Below are 17,996 nucleotides of genomic sequence, written 5' to 3'. Positions count from 1 at the left end.
AATATTTGGGGAGCATTACAAAATAAACTCCCTTCCTTCGGCAGGGTCACAGCATATCACGGGTGACATTAAGAAACTCCGCACCGAATCCTTTCCGGATTTTTATTTCCTCAGAGTTAGATTTTTAACGGTATCGCCAGAAAAACAAAATCGAAAGGAAAGCCCGAGACGCAGAGTTTCAGGCGCTCTCCTTCTAGCACGGGGAGAGCGGTGGATATCGCTTTTCTCATTAGTTTTGTTTCCTAAGACAGAATAAAAGAGCGCAGCGGACTCAAATGCGGCTGTTTCTGCACACACATGTTGTGTGCAAACAGCAGCACCGCACACACGCGCGGAACCTCTCCACCTTCAAACGTTTTGCCCGCCACCCGCGCTATAGCGCGGCACGCCCGAGCTCCCAGGAGCTGCACAGGGAGAGGGAGCGGGGCTGTCGCCGATAGCCCCCGAGCCTCCGAGAGAGGGTCTCATAACCCTCAGCCCCAGGGCGATCCCCCGGGCCCTCGGCGGGCAGCCCCGCCGCGACGGTGCGGAGTCACCCGCACGAAGGGCGGGCGCGGAGAGAGCACCGGGCCCCGTCCCGAGTCCCCGCCGGCCGACCAAAGGGTCGGTACCGCCGCCACCTGCCCGCGGAGAGCCCGGGGGCTGTGCGCTGCTACCTACCCCGGGCAGGGCCGGAGCCGGGAGCCGCCGTCGGGCCGGGCGCGGGGCGGCCGCGTCCCCGCTCCGCCGCCATCCTCGGCGGCCGCACTCGCCGTCCCCCGACCCGCGGTGCCGTTCGGCCGCCCCAGGGTTGCACGGAGCCTGCCCGCCCCGGGCGTCGCCGCGCTTCGGGGGCCGCGAGGGCCCGGCGGGGCTGGGGCACTATTTGACGTCGAGGAGACGGATCACCGCGGCGCAGCGATACGGCGCGCACCAATGGAGTTCAAATGTCAGCAAGTTTGAGGAGGGGTGAGGCGCCGGGGGGTGTGTTCCTCCGCCGCGGCCCCTGCTCTAAACGGCGCGGCTGCTCGGGCCGCCGCATGGCACATGGGCTGCGGAGCGCCGGGGAAGCCCCGCCGCCCCGCCCGGCCCCGCTCCGCCCGGCCCGGCCCCGGGAGGGCCCTCTGCGGAGGGCGTGGGGCTCCGGCGATACCGGCGAGCAGGTGACACCGCGGGCTGCCCTGCACGGCATGTGCGCGCCCGCGTAGCGCGGGCTGCCCCCATGGGCAGCAGCGCCGGCTCCTTCCTCTGTCCCCCGTCTCTGGAAGCGCCGGCAGGAAACGCTCCTCATGTCTCCCAGATAAAAATAAAAGCGTCTCCCTACTCCCGGCTGCGGAGCGTCCCCGCACTCGGACAGACGCGGGGCTGAGCCAGCCCCGCCGCCCGCCCCATGGATATCGCAACAGGTCCCGAGTCCTTGGAAAGGTGCTTTACGCGGGGCCAGTCGGACTGCTCAAAGATGTTGGACGGTATTAAAATGGAAGACCACCCTCTGCGCTCGGGTCCGGCCACCTTAGGAGTGCTGCTGGGTGAGTTGCCACTCTTTTCTCGAGTGCTCCTAGAGCCGGCCCCGCGCTCCGCTCCGTGCCCGAGGCTGCGCTCAGAGCCCGGGGGCCGGTGCCCGGTGCCCGGGCCAGGCTGCGGCCGCCTCGCCCCGCGCTGCAGGCTTGAGCGGAACTTTCCCACCGACGTCTGCGGGGCGCAGGGGCGAGAGCTTGGCGGGGCCGTCGAACTCGATGTCGCCGAGCTGCGGGCCCGGGGGCGGCTGCGCTGCCCGCCGGCTTCCGCGGGCCCGGGGAACGGGGCTGGGGTCGGGTCAGGTCGGGCAGAGGGAACCGGACCCGGAGCGGGGCCCCGTCAGGCGCCTCACGACGCTGTTTGCTGTTCGCAGGGTCGGACTGCCAGCACCAGGCCGTCTGCGAGGGCTGCCAGCGGCCCATCTCGGACCGGTTTCTGATGCGGGTGAACGAGTCCTCCTGGCACGAGGAGTGCCTGCAGTGTGCGGCGTGTCAGCAAGCCCTCACCACCAGCTGCTACTTCCGGGACCGAAAGCTCTACTGCAAGCAGGACTACCAACAGTAAGAGCCCAGAGCCCAGCGGAGCGGGGAGGCAACTCTCCGGGGCCCGCGGCTGCGTGGGGGGGCGGACCGGACAGCGGGGACTCTGCGGCGGGCTGGGGACGGGCGGGACCGGAGAAGCTCTGAGCCGCGGTGCCGGTCCCGAGTAGGGACATGCCCCCGACCGGGGCTCCGCAGCGCTCGGACCCGCCGCGGCCCGGAACCGTGCAGCGCCGTCGGAGGGTGTTGCGCGGCGGCCCGTCCTGCCCGTCCCGTTACGGCCCGGCTCTGCTCCTCTCCGCTCAGACCGGCCCGCCGGGGCTGTCGCAGCCCGGGCAGCGCCGCGGTCGGAGCCGCCCCACGGGCCCGTTCTGCCCACGGCGGGTCCCGTCCCGCCGTCGCCCGCAGCCCCGCAGCCGCGCCGGGAACCCCGGGGAGCGAGCCGGCCGGTGCCGCTCCCCGGAGGCGGGTCTGGGTCGTCGGAGCGCTCCTGCGGGCCGGGCCGGCGGGCGCGGAAGGTGAGCGGGCGGCCGCGGCGATGCCCACGGGGCCGAGCCGCAGGGACTGGCGCCGGCCCAGCCTCCGCGGCCGGAGAAACCCGGCGCTGGCTCCGTCCCGGCAGGCCCGGGCGCTGCCCGCACTTGATATTTCGGCTTTATCCCCACTGTCAGGCTTTGTCGGGAGCGGCCCCCCCGCCGCGCCGCGTCCCTGCGCGGAGACAGAGCCCCTACCCCGCGCCGGGTTTGTCCTCCCCTGCAGAAGCCTACTTCATGCTTGTCACCGAAATTGAGGATCCTTTTTGTGCCGGGAGGGGGGCGAACATGGGCACTTCAATCACTAGGACATAATATGGCTCTGCTAGAAGTCTGGCAACAAACAAAGAACAACAACTATTGGTTTGCATCAACTTTTGTCAGGCATTCAGCAGGCTTCCAGAAAGGCCTGAAGTGGCTTAGTGGCAACAATGTGCATTTCATAGCTACAGCATGAAAATCCATCTCCATGGAAACTGGTAGTAAATGCTTACATGACATGCTGAGTATAAATATTGTTAGGGTTATAACTCTTGTATAAATGGCCCAGATAAATGTCCCCCTCTTTAGGAATTACAACAAAACGTGTTATTTCATACTTCAGCCCTCACTAGCACGTTATCAAGAGTCAGCCACAGGCCCGAGTGCTTCCCATGAAAATAACCCGGAGCTTGCCTCTGCTGGGCTGTCAGGATCCTGCCCGTGCCAGGCTGGGGCTCCGGTGTGAGCTCTATTTTCTATTCCCCCGTTTAGGGAGCACGTCCATGGACTTTTCTTTTACTTCTATATAAAATAAATAACCCCATGTAAGCTATAGTTGTAGATCAATGAAACTTCTGCCTCTGTTGGTAGTACTACCTAGTGTATTTTTGTTAATTAGAAAGGAATTTAGAATAGTCTTGGCTACTTGAAAAAGCATTATTTGGCAATGTAAATATTTATATTAATTGCAAGCAAATGTACCCTATAAGTCCCAACTTTAGTTTCTGTAAAATAAAGGATAACGCTTCGTGACTTAAAAAGTGAGATCATAGATTATTGCTTTATTAAAAACAAAAATACTTTCCTAACTGAAAAATAGAAACATCACTGCCGTATTATCAAAGTTGTCCAATTATATAGGGGGGAAATGGGGTAACCAGGCTGACGAGCAATAAAAAGATATCAACATGTTATCCTTTGTTGAATCCCAGCACCTAGTGTGACATTACATGGTACCCTGCTGTGTGTGCCCCTAAGGACTGACAGCAGCGACAGCTCTTGGGAAGGGGGGGGGGAGACACAGTAATTCAAAATTTGTTTTCTCTGAAATTTTATTAGCCCTGAAGAGCAAATATACAAAGTTACACTGAGTTATTTGTGTGCTATCCCTGTCTTGCTGTCTTTTAGAATGGAGAAATACTCTTATGATAAGAAATAGTCTTTTATGATAAGAAATATTCTTTTATGATAGCTAAAGGATTAAAATAGTTACTTGTACATGCAAGCAGTTCTCCTGGGCTGTGGATGCAGATGATCAGTTTTATCAGTATGAGTGTGGAGGGAGGAGTAAAGCCATGAGCAAGTTGTACAGGTCACCTCCAGCTTGCTGGTACAGCCACCGTCTTGTGCTGCACCATCCCGGGATGTGGAATGGCTCCGTGCAAACTGAGCTTTGAAGCAATAAGATGAAACACAATCAGTACAGAGAAAGACCAGTATCAGTTAAATCAGATGCTTTTTGTTATCTCTCATTTACAGATTTCTGAGAGGAAACAAAAACAAAAAAAAAAAAAAAAAAAAAAAGGAGGGACAATGAAGATCACTTAAATATCTTAGTTACTGAAATTTGCTTTAAATAGATTTTTCTGTACATAGTAACGTAATTTAAAGGTCAGATTTCTCCAGAACTCCCAGGACCATTATCAAGTGCTGTGTGTAAATCTTTGGAAAACTGGTGTCTCGTCTTTCTAATGAAAGCAAGCTTCTGATGGGTCAGATATCAGAGCTTAAACCTTTCACTGGGTCAGGACTGATTACTGCCCATCCTTGGATGAGGGCATTTCACATTAGGGGGAAGGATGAAAACGTGTTTCTATTTTAATTATTTTAATTTTTTTTTTTTTTTTAATAAAAATGCTGTCTGTTTGGAACTACCCCTCTACTTGGAGTGCTGGAATAAATCCTGGGGGAGATGAATTAGTAGCCCAAGCACAGTTTGAAGTAGTCAGAGGTGTCTGATAAGTGTAATTTATCAAAAAAAAAAAAAAATCGTCGGTATGTTAGTGGGACCAGCATCTAAGCTGTGCCTGTATTTTAGACTCTTTTTATACAAGCATTTGCACAATTCTTGCACAACTTCTTGCACAACTGCATCCTGATAATTTGATTTAATGCAAAGTATTTACTTTGCTAAAATTTAAGATTTTGAGGGTCACGGGTACTTTTTATTGTGAGTTTTTTAAGAAGAAAAAAAATTGAGTATTAGAGGGAGGCTGGCTCTCACAAGCCCAGGTCAAACTGAATCTTTTTGATTTTAATGAAAGCTTTGCCAAATTGCAGGACTGTTGCACATTTGGAACCTTAGACTTAATGCCTCTTTTTCTTTATAGCAGGTTTTCTTTTTGGCAAATTGAAACCTTCAGAATCAATGCTTACTAAAACCAGGGTATTTGTGGTAGTTATATTCCAGTAGTTTCCTTAAATTAATTTATCTATGTACCACTCGTAACAGTGCTTCCAAGTATAAAAACATTAATAATTATAAATATTACATTTCATTCTCATTTACATATTTTCTTCTTTTTTGGTGACTGTGCTTTTCTGGTTTGTTTTTATCTCACTACTCACTGTTACATAATGATTTGTCCTGATATGCTGATATTAAAAGATACGCTATGTTTCAGGTTATGTATTTAATATATAAGAAATACATATAATTTCTAGAAAGATCGCTGTTCTTATTATAGCTTTGAAAACAAAAGCTGTAAATGAAGTCATTTATTCAAGGGATGGGATACCAAACAATCACAGTTGCCATCTCATAATTTTTCATTCATGTATTTTAAGTTTTGATGAGGTTGGGAAAGAAAAATATTTTTATTTTTTATTAGATTCTTCAGGATATGTCAGTCATTGTTTTAGCATCATTATTGGATGCTATTGAAAAAGACTTACCATATTTTTCTGGTATGTCTTTATATGGTTGTTTGTCCCTGAGTACTTTCTTGTCAGTGTCTGGGCTTATTTTTTATGCTCAATCCGCACGGAGCAGCGTGTACCTCTCGGGAAGGAAGGCAGATGCTGGGAAGCCTTGTTGCTGCAGGGAAACGTTGCCCTTCCAGATCTGGGAAATTCTTTTACAGAAATGTAGTACCAAAGCTGACGTTTCCGAGTTCAGTTACATTTTATATTTGAAATAAGACAAAGGCTTCCTATTAGCGTCTCTTGTTTTGGTGGCTGCTGCTGTTCTTGCAGAGTGAGCATGTCTGCAGTGTGTGAGCCGGGGGTGCAGGCAGCACCCGGGCCAGGAGGGGACGGAGCTCCAGGGTTCTGCTGCCTGCAGAACGGGCCATAGCTGTTTCCCAAGAGGAAGATTTTACATGTTTTAAATTTGACTTCTTTTTCTTTTTTTCCTTTTATTTTTTTTTTTAATATGACTGAGGAGCACCAGGCATGTGGTTGCGCTCATCAGTGCAGTTGTTCATCAACTGAACTCTAAATAGTGTGGGGCAGTAGTATCCTCTCCGTGGCACAGGCATGGGCCCCCTCCTCGGGCTGGCACTCACTGGTCCTCCTGCCCTTGTCAGTAGGAAACTGCAGAGAAACTGATTCAAGCTTAGAGGTGAGGAGTAGCCTGAGCACATGCCCAGGCCATGGAGTCATGATTAAAGTTATGTCATCCCCTAAAAATGCTTTTAAAAGTCGCTGAAATACTCTGGCATTTTGCTGGAAATCCAGCGGGCCCTGTGCTACCAGCCACACCGGCCCCACTGAAAAAATTCTCTACAGGGTCAGGAGCTCCCAGCACCTCAAAACAATCCCAAAAGCGGGAGCACTGCAGAAATGTTCCTGCTATTTCTGCTGATGACGTCAGCAGAGACGCTGGGATGGGGCAGAGCCCCTGGGGTCCCCCCATCCCAGCAGGAACCATCTGGGCAGCCCCAGGAATGAATATGGGGCACAGCTGGGCCCAGGGGCATTGGCTGGGGCTGCCCAGGAGCTGGGCTGGAGGAATGGTAGTGGGGATCTGGAGTGGAAAGGGCTGCAAGAATTTGGGGAGACATTTTGGTTTCCTGCTACAATCATGGTAACCTGACTGGACAGAGTAATTGGAATTGTAGTATGCAATTTGCACTAATCCATGGCAGAAAATGACAGGGAGGAATCTTTTTGCAATGTAGGCAATATGGAATTAGATCAATAAGAGGATAATTTATAATATTTAACATGAGAAAAAATACCCAGTAAATACAAAATACTCTGCAAATATTTCGTCACTGAAATATGTAACAAACAGGAACATATTGCATTCTGTTTCACATCCATATTTTTTTTGGTCTAAACTTTTGAGCTACTTCAAAGGCTTTTATCATACCCTTTCAACTATCAGCTATCTATTGTGATAAAATACCTGGATTATTTCAGTAGCGCCTCTGAGACTATGTTATTAGGGTATTTCATTGTAAATATATATTCCTTTTGCTTGCCTCCACCGTAGAGCAACTTATAAAGCATGCTGTGTCTTAAAATGCTGACTGCTCTGGTACACTTGAAAGGTGGGTGCATATTAAGTAACAAGTAGAGGCTGATTAATTTAGCCATATTGTTGTGAAGGAAAAGGAATATACTTTTCATAATGCAGCTATGATTTTTATTTTTTCATTTCAGACAAAGTTTGAATTTATACTAAATTTGTTACTTCTTGTTGTAACAGGAACTGATTTAGTTTTATTTAATGTCTCTGCTGGAATGAAGAGTAGAACGTATACAGTAAATTATCAGCCAAGAGCTTGGGTTCCCGGCACGGCAAGTACATTCTCTGTTTGCACAATTTTCCTTGTGCTGTTTGGTTCCTGTGGCAGTTTGGAAGAACGTGGTCTGTAAATATAACAGTAATATTTCATTACAATATTAGAAAGGGATTTTCTGCTTCTAGGGCTGGCCTGAACTATGCCACAAGTTGCGTAAAATGCAGATTCACAAAAAGGCTGTGGATTTTAAACCCCAGCAATATGGAAAAAGATTGTTACAGTATCCTCTGTAAAGGGTGTTCTAGGTCAAACAACATATTGCAGGAGAAACAGGGATAAATGCTTCTCTTTGCCTCCATTTTTTTTGCCCACATGGTGTATCATGTTATTGCTCAAGTGAGGTAAAAAAGCAAGCAGGTAAATAAATAGAACTGTGAAGTGAATTGTAAAGTAATCCCCAGTAAAGGTAAACAAACCGGGTATTGCTCTTGGATGGTTTAGTTTGGTAGAAAGGTTTTTTTGGCATGATTTGGGGATGATTGCATTTCTCAAGAGGCAAAGATTGAGCCATAATGAAATGATAGTTTCTCATTTGTTACAAAATATAAAAACTCAACATTTGTTCTGAAAGAAAAGGTTAGTTATAAGTAATAGAGTAACGTTAACCTCCGCAGCTGAGTCTCTAACAGCCAAATAATGAAATTAGAGGAGTTACTTTGGATTTAGATGCAATTAAGAACAGAAATTCGGCTTTCTTTAAGTCAATTGGAATAAATATATCAAGTGGGCAGGGAATGATTATTGAATATGCACCCTGCAGACTGTGCAGTTGTGGTATGCTGCATCTAAAGCTATGAATTAAAACTTATTTTTGTTTGGTGAAAGAAGTTTTTCCAGAGCTCAGGTATTTTTTAAAAATGTAACAGGGAGATAAGATTATTTTGCAGCAGTGGGAGATATAGTAGTACTGGTAACATTTAGGGACGGAAGCACCACTTTTCTCCATTAGTAACTAAGTAAAAAAATATATGAAAAACTTAATTTCTAATTTTTAATTAATGGTGAAAGTAAAACTAAACTTTGGAGTTTGAGAATAGAGAACCATAAGAGAGAAGAAAAATACAATCTTTGTAAGGTACAATGAGCTGAGTTCTGGTTTTAAATATAACACTCTTTGGTGCTGGTAACTGCATGGTATATAGATATAAATCTTGCATGCCTAGTTCAGGCAAGTTATTCATTGTTTCTGTATGCTTCTTTAAAGTTAACATAAAATTGAAGCAGATCTTTGACTTTTTTTTTTTTTTTTTTTTTTTTTTTTTTAATACTAACTTTACATTTACTTTATGTTCCTGGACTTGCTTTGATTAGGCTGATATTCCTCAGATGAAGGATTGTCTTACTTTTATTTTACCTTTTAGTATGTCTGCTGTTTCTCTGAACATATCTTGACAAACTTGTCCACCGGCTGTGCCGAAGGCAGCCCCGGGGTTGTGCTGTGAGCGGGGTGGGAGGAGGGGACAGGGTCTTCTGTCCCCTGCACCTGAACAGGCTGCTCTCAAAACAGCCATTTTGAGAAACAGACTCTGGTTGTTCCCGAAGAAATTTCTGATAAATATTTTCTCCTTTTACGTGATAAACACATACACAGAATGCTCGTGTTGCCGCTGCCCTTTGGATGCTGAATGTATCTTATAAGTAGAAGGCACCATGTGCGGCAGATTATTTAGTTTTAGTGCAGATTATGTAAAAGCAAACCCTTAAAATGAAGTATCTTGTGTGCAATATTGTGCCCACTGTCTGGAGAAGGGAAACCACTCAGGTCAGTATCACCAGGGGAACCCAGGATCTGTTAAGTGTTCTGGCCCAAGATGGAAATCTGGCAGCCCAGCTCACCCCACCTGCACACTTCTCAACACGATGCTCCAACAGGACTGGGGTATTTTAGTCACCTTTCAAAAATATTTGCTCTTGGGCAACTGAACAAGCAGACATTTTGCGATTGTATTACAGTGAAGGAATCATTAATATGATTAATTCTGGTTTCTTATTTTGTTGGTTTTGAAAACTCTGCAGTGATCTTTTTTATAGATACAGCAGAGCTGCTGCAGCACAAATTTATTGAATGCCCTTCATATCAACATAAACAACAAATAACATATTTCTTGGGAACTTTATGGGGGTTTATACTCTAATGGTCCTGTAGCAGCCGATATATTTAAAGGGAACACTTGTCATGGAGGTCATTTGCTTTGCTTTCAAAACTCTTTTTTTTTTTTTTTTAATATGCACAAAATCTTCCTTTGCAAATGTTGACTTGAACTTATGAACATGTAATTCCTTTGCCTTCAATGAGAGTCATCCTTGCTCATCAAAGGATAGAATTTGGCTCTTGATTTTACTGCAATCAGTGTATTATTTATAATGTATACGAGTGCACGTGCACTCTCCCAGTAAGAGCCAGTGGAATTTATGTGCTCATGCTGAGCACCAAATCCTCCTGGTAGGCTTTAGGAAGTTTACTTTCATGTGTTTGCTCCTTTGTGTAACCTGAATCACCAGTGACTGATTAGGAAAACAACGAAAAAACCCAAACCAAACAAATAATCTTAATCAATCATAGTTTTTTGCAGTTATCACTTGTATTGTAGGTTATTGTTATGATAGGAAGCAAACAAACCTGAATTTGCAGAATAAATTATCAATACTGTTTTAAAGTATTTCTAGCTTTCTAGCTAGTCAGGGGTTGTCTGTGGTTCTGCAAGACTGACAGAAACATTCTTGCTTCCTAGGGTGGTTTCTCCTCACAGAGGGAGCCCTGGTGCATTCCTGGGGTGTCAGTGGGAGGGTACACTGTCACAGAGCATGGTGGGGAAGGTGTGACAGGGACAGTGTTGGCTCTGTGGAGGGGTACCAGGAGCTGGGAGGTCAGCAGGACAGGACCCTGGGCTGCAGCATGGTACCTGCCAGAACTCATTAGTGAGGAAGGTTACAGATCCCATTAACACCCACTCCACAAAACTGTTGATGACAACCTGTGGGATCCTACCCTGTGACACAATCAGCTTGCCTACAGCGAGCATTTTTCTGTCACCTGATAGAGCTGGTCCTGAAGCTTCCCAGTGGAAGCAGCTTCTCCGGTTTCTCATTTTTTGTCTTATGTCACAATTTCAATCCAGTCTTATGGGGGGGAATGTGGGTGTGCTTGCTGTTCTTTTGATAATGCATGTGGAATGAGCCAAGTATCTAATTTTGTATCTTACAAAGAGGTTTATTAGCAAATCTCAATGAAGCACTGTAGGAAATCATGAAACTAAGACAAAAAATGCAAACCAAAACACTAAAATGACTACAGAGGAGGTGAGCTCCTTTCAGCTGGGGGAAGGTAAAATAGAGTCCAACTGCAGGTGACATTGTGGTAGCCCCAGCACTATTCATAAATATTCGGGATCTTCTGCAGTCATTTTTTTGTAATTGATGATCGGGGCTAAGCCATCTCTAGTGCAGCAGTTCTTCAGCTGTTTACTGCACTGATGCTGTGCCCTCAGCCTGTGATGGCCCTTGGCTGGGGACAGGCCATCCTGCCCAGCTCCTGACCCTCCTTGGGTTGCAGGAGAGGTGCTGGGTGCTGCAGGAGCTGTGGGACAGTGGGTAGCAGGGCAGCAAGGGATGGTGCAGCTCCCAGGGTCCCACCACTGCTGCTGCTGGTTTTCAGACTGAATATCTGCTCCATGAAGGTGTGTGTGTGTGAGCAGGCTTGAGTCAGTACCTGTCTGTTATAATTTTAGAGAGCAGTCCTGGTGTTACAGGTGCACAGGTGGGCAGCACATTCCTCCTGCAGCCGTCACCGGTGCCGGGAACACTCCCAGCACAGAGAGGCTGACGCTGCCAGTTCACGGGCCCGGCGGGGACCTGAGCTGGCAAATCCCTGCTCCCAGGGCTCCCATGAGTAATGCCGTTGAAGCCAATTTCCCTGGCGTGCAGTGGCTTGCAGTGCCATGCAAGGTCAGTCTTTTACCTGACAGCAAGTGTCTAGAGAGAGCTCGGTGGATCTGCTAGCTGGAGGTGTTGGGGATGGGGCTGTTCACAGCTGAACCCCGCCCTCAGCAGAAGTTGCAAGTTGAATGTTGTGAGTTGTCTGTGCAGTTGGATTTGGTACAGGCTTCATCTGATGACAAGCAAAGTTTCACATGTGGCGTGTGACCCTATGGGTCAGCTCCCACTCACAGCAAAAACTGATGAGGACAGTGTGGTGGGGCCCTGCATGAACACTGATGCCAGGCTTCAGACCTCCTTTCCTTCATCAGTGTCCTGACAAAGCCAAGCTGGTGTTCCTCACTTGGCTGGTGGCCCTTTGGTCATCTGCAAGCCATTGGGCTTCTCTGTGCTTGTGACTACACTGGAGAAATGCAAGCATTGTATTTCGAGTGCTTCCCAGGCACCTTCTGGTCCTCAATGATTAGAATCCAGAGTCAGAAAGGAAGAGGGAAGAGAGAGAAAGAAAGGGACAGAGAGCAAGACCTGCCTCTCTGCAGAGCTCAAGCCTGTCTTCCCTATGTGCCACTGGACAAGTTTTGCATATTGCGGGCTGCTCACTTGAAAAGCATTCCCTTGCTTGTAAGTCAAACATGCTGCAGCTTTGCCGTATCTGGATATTTTCTTACTTTTATTTATTTACATACACAGAAGAAAAGTTATTTACTTCACTAGTCCATTTTCCTAAGCTGCAAGGAATCTGTCCACACACTATCCTGTGAAAATCATGAAGGGGTGACAGTAACAGTGTTTTAGCCACGTGCTGCTTGCACTAATTGTGGCATTTGCACAAGTGCTGATGCTCCCAGCAGATACTCCAGTGTCCTGCATCCGCCTTCTGGTCTGCATGTGTGTAAAATGAAAAGCAATACTTAGATGTTTTACAGGTGAGACACAGCAATAGGACTACTTGTAGTACTACAGAAGGCAGGTTATTGTTAAGAGCAATTTATGAAATGTTGCAAAAGCACAAATGGAGTAAAACTATTTGAGGGAATAAATGTCATGTGAAATGTTGCAGTGATACTATCTCTACTTGGTATTGTTGGTTCGAACCTGCCAGGCTTGGTGGTTGGAGCTGCAGCAAACAAGTGATTCATCTGATGGGAGCAGAAAGTGCTACAGCCAGCAGCGACTTTGTTAATGGAGGAACAGGCAGAATCCCACTGCTGGGGGGGTCTCCACTGCTCCCCACTTGCTCATGGCTGTCACAGCCCTTGCACGAACTGCCATGGGAGAACATCTCATGAAGGAGACAGAGTTTGTGTTTCAATGGCATCTTTGCATCTATCCTTCACTGGGGGCTGCTGGAATACCCGTGGCTTTGCAGGGTCCTGGGGCTCCTGGGTGGGTGTCCCAAGGCAGAGGGAGCAGACAGTGCTCTGAGCATGTAGGTAGCTCTCTTGGTCTTCAGACATGTGCTGCCTCAGCCTCGCTACCCATGCCCAGGCCAGTTCCCCAGCTTGGTTTTGTGGGTGTGGAATAAATTAGTCTTGATGGCGCCTGCATTAATTTTATGTGGGAGAATCCCCAGAGATTCCAGGGCAATTACAGGGAGAGCAGCCTTGCCCAGCGCCGTGTCTGCCCCATCCAGGCGCTGCTCCTCGCCGAGGAGGTGGGCGGCCTTGCCAGAGCAGTGCTGCACTCTGTCTGTGCCCACTCCCTGCTGACAGCCCCTGAGCATCCCCCAAGTATCCCCACAGCATCCCCCAAATATCCCCACAGCATCCCCCCTGCAGGGGCCAGTGCAGGGAGACCCATGGTCATGGTGATGGAACTGAGAACTGGGTGGTTGTGGGGCTCACTCTGCTGATCTGCCTCATGCAGAAAGGTTGGAAAACAAGCCCAAGGCAAGCAAACTGTCTTAATTTCATACATGGCCTATGAATATTGGTTGAATATTCATAATTGAAGCCTGTTCTATTTGTGGCTTTTTTCTTACTTAAAAATTCAGCTCACATTTTGGCAGGGGTTTGTCTGAGTGCATAGCGGATACATTCAATGACAAGAGCTATAACATTCAATTTGTTGGATGCCACAATTAAACCTCAGCTTTTTCACCCAGCCATCTGAAAGCCAATTGTGAGTTGTCACTCAAGCAAGAATACACATAAACAAGGGCAGCACATAGGCTTGGATCCTAACAATGTGATTTTCATCGCCTTACCAGTCTTTGGGGAGTCTTCAGCTTCCATCTGGAAGTACCTTCAGCCCTTTCCAGCTATGGATCTTGAAATAGCTAGAACAGAGAGAAAACCAAAACTACATGGAGTTTATTGCCATTTCAGAAGGAAAAAAGTGTTTGAAAAAGTTTATTCAGGAAGCCAGGGGAAGTTAAGTGGGAGACATTTGCCATTTCATCAGTCTGTTGGTGATAGCCATTCATGTCATAAATGGCTTGTGTCATTTGATGCCAAAAATAACACCATTTCCCTCCCCAAAGGCCTATAGGGTTTTTTTGCAATAAATGTTTATTTGTTAATAATATACTTTAAACAGCCCAGTCTTGACCTCAAGTCTCCAGAAGAATCCATCTTCTCTCTGAAAAATCCTACAAAGTTTGTGTAATTTTTTCTGGGAAGGTGTAATTGATGGCGCAGTGAAGGGTAGTGTGTTTGCTTTAACTACTGCAGCTGCGTGGATTAACTGTTTATAAGGGCCTACTGTGCTTTGAATGGATACTTTCTTAGATTTCAAGCTTTAGTTGACAGCACTTCCTAATGGTTTCTTAGATTTGCTTAAGTTTGATCAGTAAAAATAAATTTCTGCACTTAGCTTACCCATTGTTCTTTCCTTGTTGCTGCACTGAAAGCTGTTAAACACTCCTTTGTAGGACTTTGGGTCCATTGATGAACCTGTGCTATGTGACCTTGCTGAAGGGGATGGCCAGGACAACCATGCTATGGAGCTGAACAGGGGCCTGGTCTTGTTCCACACCTTGTGTTGACTTGAGAAAAAAATGCAAAAGACATTTGGGTGCATAACTAATAACTTGTATGCAAATATTTTTAACAGGCTTTCTCAGTCTAGTAACTGGAGTCTCCTAGAGTCTGACACAGAACTGGCAGATTTAAAAAAATGCATGGTTAAATATTTGAAAACATGATCAAGAATTTTGTAAATATGCATGATACAGAAACTGTTGTTTTGAGATAAAATAACAAGTCAGGTAATTAATTTATAGTATGTTGCACTGTTTTGAAATTGCCTTCCCAAAAGCTGGAGTTAGATTTCCATTGGCAAAGTGTTTGAGGGATGCCAGTGGCACGTGAACAGCAGCCCAGTAATATAACAATTCTCTTTTCAGGAATCACCAACTGCCACTGATCCAACCAATGTTAAATCACATTTTTCAGCTGCTTTTGTTCTTCTGTCAACCCCTCTAATCCTGGTCTCTTATGATTTTTCATGCATACTTTTACTAAAAAAGCAAAGTATTAAAACATTTGTCAAATTTTTGTGTTAGTCCTTAAATGAAAATGTGGTTTTCTGGAAGAACTCTAGAGGACTTATTTTCTTTAAGATCATCTGAGTTATGGGAGAGAATTAAACATTTAATTTCTCAAAGCATTTCAGCTTAAAGTGCTAGTTTGTTCTCAGTCAGACAGATGCTTAGATAAAGTAAGGAACACCGTAAAATGAATGGAATTAATTTTTTCTTTAAACATTTTACATTTGTGGAGCTAAATTATTTGGATAATATGCACACTCTGGCATTTTGTGTAAAACCTGTTTTAGTGGGACTCCGTGGCACTAAATGGCACTAATAATTTATTGAGAATATGTTTGTAGTTTATGATTGTGGCAATTATACAATGGTTTAAAAATACATTTTTTTGAGAAGCATAGCTTCTTGCTTGGGCTAGGGGTTAATTTTACTCAGTCTCCTCAGTAGCTATTTACAGGGTAAAGTTCCATGCACAGATAGTTGAAGAACTGGCAGCCTTAGGGCCACTGAACTGCATGGTGAGTGCTCATTTACCTCCCAGAGGCATTTTCTGGGGCAATCTGAGCCACAGTAACCGGAGCAACTCTCCCTTTATGTGCTGGCAGAGCCTTGGCTAACCCCTGTGCTGCCCTCCCTCCTGTCTCCTGGCTGCCAGCACGGTGACCTGCTGGGGCTCAGGCTGGTGGCCAGTGCCTTGGTAAGGCAGGGGACCACGGATGGGGATGTCAAATCCATGTTTGCAGGGAGCTGTGCCCAGAGGTCAGGGCAGGAGCATCGTGTGGGCTGCTTGCTGCAGGGTTCTGGGGAGCAGAGTCTCTGTCCCTAGAAGAGAGCCCCATGTGGACCTTGCCTGTGCCTCTTGAGCCTTGCTCTGGGCATGGAGAGCTTCATGCTGTAGGGGGTCCTCTGGTTGCCCTGGCTGGGGTGGCACAGGGTGAATCCTGACCTGCTCCCTGTGTCCTGGGGACCACGGTGGGCATGCAGGAGATGCTGATGCTCCCAAGTCTACCCTTCAGGCTCTGGTGAAGTTTCTTCTAATTCACTCACAGCTGGGTGCAGTGATTCATGCCATCAGCATCAGCTCCCTGTTTGTGAAACTGAAAAAACCAACCTGAAATTGTCTGAGTCACATTGCTAAGGCTCATATGGATATGCCTCTGTAAGAGGATATTAAAAGTCTCCCTTTGTTTGTTGCACAGGAACTGAGCTTTACCATTTTTCAGTCTTTTTGACCAGCTTACTTTGGTGTTAAAGCAACTGACATAACATTTAACTTTATCCTTGTGGATGAGCACTCCTGCTAATTAATTCAGTAACTCTTTTGACCTTCTGTTTAAAAGATCACAACTGATGCTGTTTCCACACAGATACTGCCCTCCTTCAGGATCCTTAGCTGCTCCTTTATTATGAGCTTGGCTGTAGTGTAGATGGCTTGCATCTGTGTGCTGTTATATTCTTGTAATAGTGAATATTAACAAACTTAAATGGACAAATGAGCAGGAGAAAGAGAAGAAAAGCAGAAGAGCAATTAAATGTAACTTTTCATCATGAAAAGGATTTCACTGGTTTATCTTCTAATAAGATTATGTCACAGACACAAGTACCTAGGAGCCCTTGATTGACAGCCTCCTGTACTTTTATCAGGCAGTGTGACACTAAACCTCAGGGCCTTTTGTCGGATAGAGTGAGCTCACGGAAACTTGCCGTCCTAATCCCCTTATTCATGTCAGGCACAGAAAAGAAGTCCTGATCAGATGGCACCTTACAACAGTGTCACCTCCACCCCCTCGTCGCTGGATGGACATGGGACATCTCCCGATTTGCTGTCTGCCTGCACACTGCTGCCAGAGCAGAGCTGAGGCTTCTCCCTGCCCTGCCCTGGGAATTTGCTGTTCTGGTGCCATCCAGGGGAAGCTGAGCATATGGGGCAGAAAGACCCCAGGAAGATGGTAGGAGGATTCACAGGCTGACTTTATTGTGTGGGTTTTCTTTTCATTTTTCTAAAGAAAATGAGGTGTTTTGAGGAAATATTTCCTTTTGGGTCACGTGTAAGCTTTCCATCCAGAAAAAGGAGTAAATGGAACTAAAAAACCTTATCTTCTCAGCAGCAGAGGATCGACACGAAGTGCAAAATGTTGTGGCTCAGCAGCAATTGTTATTCGGTCTAATACTTCCTGAAGCTCAGAACAAAGTTTTATGCCCTCCTTAAAGAGTGGCTGCCTGTAGAATTCACTCCTAAGTGTTGTAGAAGTCAGCAATTCATCCCAGTCGCTTGTATTATAAGTTTCATAGCTCCAGCCCTTTCTTAGTTGTAGGAATTCCTTTGTGCATATCCCTGCGGTAACCTATTTCAACTAGCGGTTCCCTGTGGTGCTTTATTTACTTGTCCAACTGTTTGGAAGTCTGTTAGTCTAAAGATCAGATGCTCTGAAACAAATCTTATTACTTTAACCAGCTCTGCAAATTCTTCTTTCTCCATTTTTATTGACTTCTCTTCAGCTAGAACTAATACACATGCAGCAGGTGGGCAAGTATGTCTCTCAAAGTTTAGCCTCTCAGATTTAACATGAGAAACTATAAATCTTTTTGTTTTCCTTGGAAAATGTGGGAAACCACAGGTATTTGAAGAGTTGCCTTCTTGGTGGATTTGTGAAGTTTATACTGGTTTCTGTAATTTTTGAAACAGAGGTCTGGGAAATTTTAAAAGTATGCATTCTGGGGGATAGACTAATTAGCTTTTTCTTGTGTTAAATATTTTTTAAAAAAGCAAGGGAATGGAAGATTTTAAAGAATTTTTTTTTATTTTCACCCAGCCTGGCACCTACTGGGAGAGATACTGTGTAAAACTTCCTTTAGCTGATCTGCTACAAGCTGGTGCAGTCGGCACTACTCACCAGTCCTAGTTCTAGAAGGCGTGTCCAGCTCCTCTATTTTTCATCTCTATGCACATTTTGAACGTAATTTGAGATGTTAAGAGTCAGTCCTAATTAAA

The 17,996-nt window shown here is 46.4% G+C and overlaps 1 protein-coding gene across 1 annotated transcript in view; it reads left to right on the top strand.

The window, feature by feature from the left end:
• The first annotated feature begins 327 nt into the window (after window positions 1-327).
• The window catches only part of LMX1B (LIM homeobox transcription factor 1 beta), an 86,700-nt gene continuing 69,031 nt past the window's right edge, over window positions 328-17,996 (top strand). The window contains exons 1-2 of the mRNA XM_071766050.1: window positions 328-1,508; window positions 1,871-2,057. Of these exons, the coding sequence (XP_071622151.1) occupies window positions 1,370-1,508; window positions 1,871-2,057 (326 nt within the window). The 5' untranslated portion in view covers window positions 328-1,369. The remainder of the gene's footprint in view (window positions 1,509-1,870; window positions 2,058-17,996) is intronic.

Source organism: Heliangelus exortis, chromosome 22 (genome assembly GCF_036169615.1).
Source record: "Heliangelus exortis chromosome 22, bHelExo1.hap1, whole genome shotgun sequence".
In the NCBI taxonomy this organism is placed as follows: domain Eukaryota; kingdom Metazoa; phylum Chordata; class Aves; order Apodiformes; family Trochilidae; genus Heliangelus; species Heliangelus exortis.
Note: the sequence above shows the minus strand (reverse complement) of the source record. Positions and strands in the feature narration are given on the sequence as shown.